General features: G+C 57.1%; 1 protein-coding gene across 14 annotated transcripts in view; it reads right to left on the reverse strand.

The window, feature by feature from the left end:
* TNS1 (tensin 1) overlaps positions 1 to 9946 on the reverse strand; it is a 213139-nt gene extending 203193 nt beyond the window's left edge. For 12 of the 14 annotated variants that reach the window (XM_054680163.2, XM_063791659.1, XM_016950471.4 and 9 more), the window contains exon 1: positions 9517 to 9946. In XM_054680163.2, coding sequence (XP_054536138.2) covers positions 9517 to 9612 — 96 coding nt within the window. In that variant the 5' untranslated portion in view covers positions 9613 to 9946. Of the gene's footprint in view, positions 1 to 2258; positions 2467 to 9516 lie in introns of those variants that run through there. The other 2 variants (XM_054680165.2, XM_016950469.4) reach the window with 2 other exon arrangements.
* Between the last annotated feature and the right edge of the window lie 319 nt (positions 9947 to 10265).

Consider the following 10265-nt stretch of genomic DNA (forward strand, 5'->3'; position numbering starts at 1 on the left):
GCCATACAAGGAGTATATTATTCTCCGCACTTTACAGATCAAGAAATTGAGGCTCATGAAGGGAACTGCTTTACCAAGCCTGCCCATACCAAATGATGGAAATAGGGTTTGAGCCTAGTCCTATCTGGTGCCAGGACTGCTTCCTCTGTCCAGTCCCTACTGCCCCAGTCTCTGGCCCATCCTGGCCATGGACATCACAGCCAGCCTAGAAAGGATGGGGACTAGGAGAGGAGAGGAAAAGGAGACAGGGGAGGGACACAGGCTTTTCTAGTCTTAAAGACACTCAAGGCCAGGCGCAGTGGCTCACACCTATAATCCCAGCACTTTGGGAGGCTGAGACGGGAGGATCACTTGAGGTCAGGAGTTCGAGACCAGCCTGGCCAACACGATGAAACCCCATCTCTACTAAAAATATAAAAAATTAGCTGGACATGTTGGCATGCACTTGTAGTCCCAGGTACTCGGGAGGCTGAGGCAGGAGAATTGCTTGGACCCAGGAGGTAGAGGTTATAGTGAGCCAAGATCATGCCATTGCACTCCAGCCTGGGTGACAGAGTGAGACTCCATCTCAATTTAAAAAAAAATGAATAAATAAAAATAAAGACACTCAAGGAGGCAGCACTCACAGCTGCCTTGGTCCCCAGACTCTTCCCCTTACTCTCAGGGAGGGTATAACACCCATAGGGCACTCTACCTGCCAGGCACTGCCCTGGGGAATTGGATACAAAATCTCATCCCTACCTCTCTGTACCCTGTTTCTCTGCAATCCTCATTTCACCAACGGGAAAGCAGAGGCTCACCAGGATGAAGCACTTTTCCCAGTATCAGTCAGCTGAAGGGATCTATAGAGCCCTCTCTCCAGTCACAGCAGCTCGTCACCCCTGGAGGTCTACCTGCCATCCTTCTTGTGTCACCCCTGGACGTCTACCTGCCATCCTTCTTGCTGCAGAGCTCCCTCCTGCCTACCTCTGTCCTCAGCACAGAGACGAACCTGGCCAAGGCTCCCATTTCCCAGATGTCAACACCAGCCCAGTAAACCACAAATGCATCCTGTGTGCAGGCCTCCCCAGTCACTCTCAATCTATTAATCCAATCCATCCCAGCACCCCGGCCCAACATGCCACCCAAACCACCTCATTCCAGGCCCCCTCCCCCACCCTTTCTTTCTTTGCCCAGAGGACACCTGGCTGCCCGAGTTTGTGTTCCCACAACTTCCCCCAGCATGGGCTTGCCTGGGCCAAGAGGGCCCTCCCGAGGACTGGCCAGAACAAGGAAAGGGACAGGAAAGGCCACATCTGGATCACAGCCCTGAAGCCCCCTCCCCCAAACCAGCCATCACTCTCTCAGAGCCCGACAGTAACCTCAGCCAGGGACGACTTCCTCGCCCTCCTGACCCCATGCATGCCTTTGCCTGGCCAAGACAGCCCCACAGGAGCCCCTCTGAGGAAGGGGTCCTCTCCTCCTCTGACCCCCAGCCCTTCTGCAGCAGGCAGCCCTCTCCCATCCCCCTTTACCCAGGAGCCTCAGCCCAGGTCTGGCCTTAAGACTTTTAACCTTCACCACGTGGCCCCCAGGCCTCTCTGCTGGCCCCCCTGGCATCCCCATCCTGAAACCCACCTCCCTGAACCTGGAGCCAAGAGAGAAAGGGGGAAGAGCGGGCCATGGCTCCCTCCTCCAGGATGGAGAGGTCTTGGTAGCAGGGGAGGGCTGTGGAGGAAGGGATGGCAGTGGGTGGAAGCTGAAACTGGGTGTAGAAGGAATAAAAGGGATGGACTCTGAGAATTCTCCCACAGCCCAGCTCTTCCAGACTTAATATTTGGGGCTACTATTCTTTGCTCCCCAGCCCCACCACTGCCTCCTCCTCAAGCTCTTGGGCTCAGCAACTGAGAGGGGGCGGTGAAGAATTTTCACCCCATTGTAGGATGCAAGTCGGGAGGAAAGGCTCTAAAGAGAAGCAAACTTCTCTGTGGCCTCCTTCCACTTACAGCTCTGGGACTCCATTGGGGGGTGGGGGGGTGGGGCAGGGGATGTACTGACCCGGGACCCTGGGCCTGGGCCCTGTTGGTGGGGAAAGTCTTCCGGCTGAGGGTTGCTCAAGTCAGTCTGTCCTTCTGTAGGTCAGAGACAGAAAGGCCCCTCCTTCAAGACTGACACCCCCCCGACCCCGGGCTCTCAGCAAAAGGATAAGGTGGCAGGGGCCGGTGGGGGGCGGGGGGTTTGAGGAAGAGTAACGTCGCAGCTAAAGCAGCCAGACCTACCCAGAGCATGCAGGACAGACAGATCCACGTCATCTTTGCCGGGTCCCGTCCCTGAGGCACGCCCAGGGCCTGTGAAGAGCCCCTGAAGCTAGAGTCCCCGCGGCGCTGGCAGAAGGGCTCTCTGAGTCCGCAGCTGCTCCGGCTCCGCCAGCATCTGCCGGGCCTCTCGCCCTGCTGCCTCCAGCTCACCCTCCCTCCTCCTCCTCCTCCCCCCACTCCACCCCTCGTCCCAGCCTCCTCTCTCCTCCCTCCTCCCAGGCTTCACCAGTGGCCTTGAGGGTCAGGAACCCTGCTTTGCAGGGGGTGTAAAGGGGACAGGGAAAAGGGAAAGCTACCAGAGGCAGGGCCCCCCCAGGCCGTGCCCCCCACCCCCGGACACACAACCCCTGTGTGCCACCAAGGCTCCTCAGTCTTCTGATCTGGTGCTGGTGGGCCTGGAGTCCTCCCTCCTCACTGCAGACCCCCGCCCCTGGCAAACCAGCCTGGGGGCCTTCACTCCTGGAACCCTCCAGACCACTGATGGATGAACAGACAGCCCCAGGCCCGCACAGTCGGCACACTCAGGGTGCCTTGGCCCCTCCCCTTCTCTGAGTACCCGTGCCTGCCTTCCCGGCCTCCTCGGAACACACATGCATTTGCACACACAGACTGGGACAGACTCTGGTGCCCACGCGCCAAGCTCAGAGCCCAGGACAGGCCTTAACACAGAAGAAATCGGGCCCGAGACTGGGGAAGAATGGCCCTGCCCCCAGGCTGTGGGTTTCATTCCAATTTTTTTCCTATTTCTTTTTTTTTTCCCTCTTCTTTCTTTCTTTCCTGCAAACATCTGTCCCAGCCTTTCCTGCCCTTCTGAAAGGGAGCCCCGCTCCAGGCTCCCGCGAGAGTGTGTTTTTCTTGACTGTACCCGGGGCCAACATTTGGTTTGCATTTCCCCACTTCCTCCCCCTCCTCCCCTCTCCCCCTCCCTGGGCCCAGTTCTCCCCTCCCACCATTCCACAGGCCTATTTCTTCCCCACAGTGTCCCCTGCCCACCAGCCCTCCCCTCCCCTCGCCCCCACCTCTGCCCAGGGACAATTGTTGGGGGTCTAGAGGGTGGAGAGGAGGCTGGGTCAAAACCCAAAAGTATTCCCACGGAGCACTAAGGGGGAATCCAGCAAAGTCTGCCCCAGGCCCTCATTGTCTGGAACCACCACGTTCCCCTCCAAAAAAAACCCTTCCTCTTTGAGCTCTGGCCTTGGCTGGACCAACTGAGGGTGGGTGGGGGCCAGTGAATCACCCGCTCTGTTCTTTGGAGCTGTCCAGGAGAAGGAGGGAGGGCTCAGCCCCACACCCTCCTGTGGACACACACACACACAAGGACACAGTCCAACTCACGTCAACACATAAGAGCCCTCCCAGAGTAGGCACATGGAGACCTCGTTCCTAGACTGAGTCACTTAGCAAGAAAAGTTCTCTTGCCTGGCCTCCTATGCATACTGTGCTATACATGACCCGGGGCCACATGCACGAAGGGTTACAGATCCCCTGCCTCCCACCCCCACTCACCCAAGGCCATGCCATGCCGCTCTCTGTCAGCACCACATACCGTGCAACTACCGGCCTCCTCTTTCACAAGGACCTGCCCAGCCACTTGTGCCAACTCCCAGCCCAGGGACCACCCAAGACATCTACCTGGGAAACCCCAGAATGAAGGGGAAACACTGACTCTTCATCTGAAAAAAAGACTGCAGTATTCAGATACACAGGTTGTCCACAGCACAAGGGACTAACCATCTATTGTTTGGTGGTTCTGAGAAGTCAGGGGAGGACACTGAAGTGAAGTGTCAATTTCCAGCCCTTCCTAAAGCAGGTACCTGAGTGAAGAGTCTTTGTTCCGGTAGAGGAGTCAGGGTCCTCTCTCCATACTTCTCCAAGTCCTCCAGAGCTCTGGGGCTGGGAAAGATCCTGCCTCTAGCGTCCTTCCCTGCCAGGATCATAATGCCCCTCTGGACCCCCTACTCTAAGCCTACTGGGGCTTCACTGACATTTTAGCCAACACTGAAATGAACCAGTGTTCCACATGCAGTTGGCCCTGCAGTCACAGCTGGGGATGTCCATAGACAGAAACCTCTGCAAACCCTCCCGTCTCCCCTGGCTGGAGCACCAGGCAAGCAAAGGGGAGTGGTCTTCAGGAGGCCTCTCTGAGAGCCCCTGAGCCCCTCCTCAGCCACTATCACCAGCTCTGCCAGGCTGCCCTTGTCCCCTGACAAGTTCAAGCCTTCAGCCAGCTAAGCCCTGACATCCCAGTGCCCACTCACACCCAGCTCCCCCCTGCCTGCTCCCACAGCCCTTCACTGCTGGCGTCACTGAAGACGCCTCCAGGCAGCTTTCTCTGGAGTTCTGAGAAATCACCTTGGGGCTTCCCAGAAATGCTGGAAAATCAAACCAAAAACCAAGTCACAGTGACACCAACTTGTCTGGCCTCCTACACAGCCCGAGGAGGCCCTGCTGCTTCCCCAGGCTCCTCAGCTAGGACTGTGAATGGAAGTAGGGGACCCTAGTGCTGGGGGTTCCCTTGGAGAAACCCTCCCTCCAGAATACCCCCATCCCTCTTCTCCAAGCCTATGGGGTCTCTCCTGTATATTAATCGCTTATCATCAGGATGTCCTTCCTGCTAATTAACCACCATTTTCCCTGTTGAATGTTAAACTCTGCCGACTGAGGTGTCTCTAACTGTGTGTAATGACCCTGTTCCAGGCTTGTCAGCCTTTATTCCTCCTTCACAGCCTGGTGTCTCCACCCCAACCCACACACGGGCAAGGACGTGTCCTGTGTTTTGTATCCCCAGAGCCTGGCATACAGCAGGCACCAGACATGGTTGAAGAATGACTCAATCACTCAATCAATTAGTCAATGGATCCTAACATATTTTCCTACTGTAAGCATTCACTGCCTCCTTCCCAAACCTTCCTTTTTTTCCCTTCAAAAGGGCCTCAGGCAGCCCTGCCTGTACACTTTTGCCCACAATTTCAGTGCCACCCTATCTGCAGCCACCTCTGCCTGCTGCCAATGCCCCATTGCCAAGCTCTAGCCAGCTGCAGACTCTCCGCAGGCCTGGATGGTTTCATTCATCTTGGGATCCCCACCCTGTGCCCAGACCCCTGTCTCACACACAGCAGACATGGAGTACACACTGGAGGACTGGCCGGGGCTCTACACTGGCATCCCAGAAGCCTCAGAACCTAGCCCCAACCCTGTGCCATCCCCATTTCTGCCTTCCCGCTGCATGCAGAGACCTCCCTCCGCTCATCCCTCCAGCCCCCTGCTCAGCAGCCAGCTGAAGAAACAGAGTCAGGTCTGTGGGCTGTGGTGCTGGCCCTGGGGCTGGAGGAGGGTGGAGCCAAGGCAGAAGGAAGGGTGAGTGTGGTCAGGAATGAGCTAATGGCCTTAGAGCCTGAGCCTGGCAGGCCCCTCCCTGGGCCTCAGTTTCCTTTACCTGTAGAATAACAGGACTGGTGGCCTCCAAGGTCTCTTCCAGCTCCACCTTCTGTGATGACACGAGTTTCCCAGGCCAAGGCCCCAGCCCCATCCAATTCACTCTTCCTTTCCTTTGACTCTTGTCCACCAAAATATTCTTACTGATGTCCACCCCTCTCCTACCAGGGCGTTAAGCCTTTCCTTTGTCACCACTGGTCACAGCATCTGAAGGTAACAGAGCATTTTAAAGCTGGAAAGGTCTTCAAGCTCAGCTGCCCAGGGATCACAGTAACAGCCTTTGGGGGTCACCTAGAAGTTCAATGAGGGGAGCGGGCAAGGGGTCACAAGGGCCTGGTGAGGACAGGCCCCAGCTGAGGGGGATGCCCACTCCTTGGTTCCCCACTATAGCATGCAGCAACACAAGCCCACATCTCCACATGTTTTGATCTGCCATAGAACCCTCAACTCCATATTTTATATAAAATATTTTTACAAAATTGAAAAAATACAAATTTGAAAGTGTTGGCTTAAAAAAAACCACTCTGAAGGTCCAAGCGAATGTGTTTGCCAGGAGGGTTAGTCTCGGGGCACCTCTAGCCTAATCCAGCCCCCTTGCTTAACAGACAGCCACACTGCGTCAAGAAAGGTGGCGTGACTCATCAGAGGTCACAGAGCCCATAAAAAGCAGAGATCCAGTCTCTCAGTTCCCAGACCCTGGATTTTTTCCCTAACCCCTGCAGCCTGCCACCTCTCACAATGGGGCCACTCACACTGCAGCCTTCCTCCCAGACCATCCTGAGGGGCCCACATCCAATAGGTAAGGGCAGACCTGGCAATGGGGTTCTTCACCAGTGTCCAGGTAAAGATCCCAACAGCACGAGACCCAGGAATCTACACGAAAGCACTCAGCTCCTGGACCTCCACCCTCTCAGCCCCTCAGATTCTGGTACTCTCCCCCTTCCCCAGGAAAGATTAATACCAATTAACTAGGCACTTGGCTTGCTGCATTGTCTTGAAGGCTCCTACTAACCCTCATTTTGTAAATGCAGAAACTGAGGCACATAGAGGTTCAGAAACCAGCTCAGGGTCACACAGCTAGTATGATGTGTGAAAATGGAGCTCAGGTCATCTGATTCCACATCTCCCATGGATGGAGAATGTTCTTACAGCAATACGGCCACCCCAGGACTAGGGGCTATGCTTCCATGTTGTGGTGACATCTTAACTGTTCTCTCCACTCACCTAAGGGCTGACCCTGAGGCTCCGGAGGGGGGCGGGTTCAGCCAGGTCTTGCTTGGCAGGAGAGAGTGGGGAGCCAAGGATAGTGCTACTACATGGGTCAGGATGAGACCAACTGGCTCCCTAGTGGCTCCAGAAGAGTCAGCGAGGAGAGATCTGGGTGCAGTCAGGGTCTGTCCCCTGATGCCCCTAGGACCTCCCTTAGGTAAGCCATGTTGCCTCACCCTACCCCTCACCCTCATACACCTCAGCCTCTGAGTCCCGGGTGCCCAGACCTCTAGCAGAGGGTGCATGAGTGGGAGCTCAAGTCCCATCCATGCCCTACCCACCAAGCCCCGGCATGAGATGCATCAGCCCAGAGCATGGAGCACTACATTCTAATGCCCACCAAGGCACGATGTGGTCTGGGGGAGGCCCTGCCCTCAGCCTCCACATCCAGCACTCCTCTAGTACCAGATTGAGGTCACTCTCTTGCACTGCAGAAATGTGGGTGCTCTCTGAGAGAGAAGACAGAGCTCCAACCAGGCCCTGTGTGAGCCTCAGTATCCCCAGCTGACACGAGAAGGAGCCTCACTCACACCCCTTCCCCTACCGCCCCTTCCCCATCACCCTGGGCAGGGACGTGTCTGGGCCCAATCCCAACAATGCTTAATAAGATCCTTCCCAGAGCTCTACTCCACAATCTTGATCTCTTCCCCAGCTCTAATTTCCTGCCTGACTCAGGCCCCTCAAAGGCTGGAGGGAGGCAGCTGCAGCTGCTCATCCACCCCCGACCCCCAGTCGCCAGCTCAAATCCTGGCCCAGAAGGAAAAGGAGAGTGGAGTGAAGTGGTTCCATCATCCTCTACCTCCGCAAATGGGAAGGGGGTGTTGCTAAGCAGTCTGGGGTCCAACTGACCTGGTCCTGGCCGGCCATTTCCCACTTCAGGCTCCTTTTCTCAAATCTAGAAATCCAGACTCCATGGCATCTGAACTCAGAACCCAGTGGAATGTGGACAGGGCTCCAGCCCTGTGATCTGCAGCTGCAGGGCCTGCCTCTCAGCCAATCCCTGAGGACAATGCATTTTGCTGGAAGATTTCAAAGCATACCTTGGGTAACTGGAACAGAAGCCTGCTGGCACCTTTCCCCACTGCGGAACAGCAGACAGGGAAACTGAGGCTCAGAGGTAGCACCTGGGAGAAGGAGCTAAAAGTCCAAGCTCCTAATGGAGCAGAAGAATCCTTCCCATCCATTTGGATGGCAAGCATGGATACTGGGAGAAATCTCTCCATCCCTACATACTCCAACTCTGGCCTGCCTAACGGTCTGCAAGATCCCTGCTGGAAGCAGACAATAACAATGATAATATCCCTGTTTTTTTTTTAATCAAACACCTGTTATGGAGTAGGCACAGTTAAACACTTTAAATGCATTACCTCATTTAATCCTCACAACGCTCCAAACGATGTAGATATTTTCATTATCCCCATTTTACAGATGAGAAAACCAAGATACAGGCAGATCCTGTAACTAGCCTAAGGTCTATAGCTGGTAAAGCCAGAATTCAAACCCAAGTGGCTGGCTCCATAGCTGGGACTCTTAACCAGAATGGTGGACTTCCCCCTCCCCTGTGACAGGGGACCGTCCCTGCCCCAAGAGAGTGGGTCGGAAAGCCAGGACTTCCAGTCCCTGGGATCCTTCCCCTCATTAGAGGCTCCTGGGGTCCTGGGGGCTCTAGGTCATGATCTTGGGGTTCTCCTTGCCCTCCAGGGAGAATTTAAAGTTACACACAGTTTTTCCAATTCCCTACTTTGTAGCTATGCCCCCACCTCCACCTCCACCCTCACGTCTATACTCCCCCCACCCACACACATACACACGTTACACACACGCTGAAGGCAACATCAAGCATCCTCTCTGAGAATCCCAGGGAGACCGATGCTCAACCAGGACACGCCCACCCACAGCACTGCAGGTTCCCCAGACCCCTGCTCCTGCCCCCAGCCCAGCTGCTGCTCCCTCCCTGGCGCCCCAGCCCCCATCCTCTCCCTGTCCAGTTCCCTGGTCCCTCCATCCTCCTGAATAAGTGGGAAATCCCTCCTGCCATCCCCCAGCCACCCCATTCCCGTGTTCATTTCACTTCCTTACCTCGCTGCCTTAACTCGGTGGCTTCTAGGGATCGGGGGGCAGGGGGCATTTCCAGGAACCCACCTTCCCTTCCCACGGAAATTTGAGAGGGATGCTTAAAACCCCAGGAACTTTACTCCGTATCCCCAAATCCGCCGCCCTCCCACAGACTCCGGGGCTATCCTTCAGACTTCTGATCCAAGCCCAAGACACCCAGGGGTGTGCGCTGGGGGAGGGGCAGCAACTCCCCTTCCCGGATCCCAGCAACCTGGGTGGCGACTCCCCCGGAGTCCCAAACTCTACTGAGAACCAGGCTGACGATGGCCGAGACGGAGGGTCCCTGAGAGTGGAGGGTAGTAAGTCAGATCGAATGCCCAGGAGACTGCGGGAGGGAAGCGTCTGGGAGGGGGGGGGCGGGGGGGGTCGGAAGGGGCCAGGTGTGGCCGAGAGCATTTACCTGGCTGCGGAGGCAGAAGCGCAGGGGCAGGAGGCACGAGAAGAGGTACTTGCCCCATCGGATCACGCAGGAGAAGCACCAACTCAGCCGAGTCATGCTGACCCCGAGAGTGGGCGCCTGGGGCGCGAGGGTCGGAAGAGGTGGACCCGCCGCTCCTGGCGCAGAGTTCCGGGGTTGGGGCGGGGTAGGAAGGCAGGCGCCCTGCCCTACCCTGTCCCAGGTCTCCCGGAGGCTCAGCCCCGGAGGAGCAGCCCGTGTCCTGCTGCCCCCTCTAGCGGGAGGAGCGGCGCAGGAGGCCCGCGGCGCGGCCCGGACTGGGCTCCATCTCCGGGGAACCCCCACGGGGCGCGGGCAGCAGGGGGCTTACACCCTCAGGGACGCTTCCTCCGCGGCTTTCTCCTCCCCTGGCTGCGTGACAGCCTCCGCCTCCTGCTTCCCGGGCGCGCTGCGGGGCGGGTGCCGGCACCCCGGCAACTTCTGAGGTTCGGGGAGCCGCGCGGGGGAGGCGGGAGGGGACCCGGCAGAGGCGGCGCCCGGCGCCGGGCGTCCGGCGTCCACCTGCGAGGAAGAAGCAGCAGCCGCGGGAGCCGGGGCGGCGGCGGCGGCAGCATTGTGCTCCTGGCTGCAGTGAGGGTGTGAGCCTGCGTGTGTGAGTGAATGCGGATTCCCTCCAGAGCCCACTCCAATTCCCATATTGCTCCCCAGAGCATAATGTAATTAACTTAAACGGAGGCCTCCGGCTTCCATGA

This window comes from Pan troglodytes, chromosome 13, assembly GCF_028858775.2.
Source record: "Pan troglodytes isolate AG18354 chromosome 13, NHGRI_mPanTro3-v2.0_pri, whole genome shotgun sequence".
In the NCBI taxonomy this organism is placed as follows: Eukaryota; Metazoa; Chordata; class Mammalia; order Primates; family Hominidae; genus Pan; species Pan troglodytes.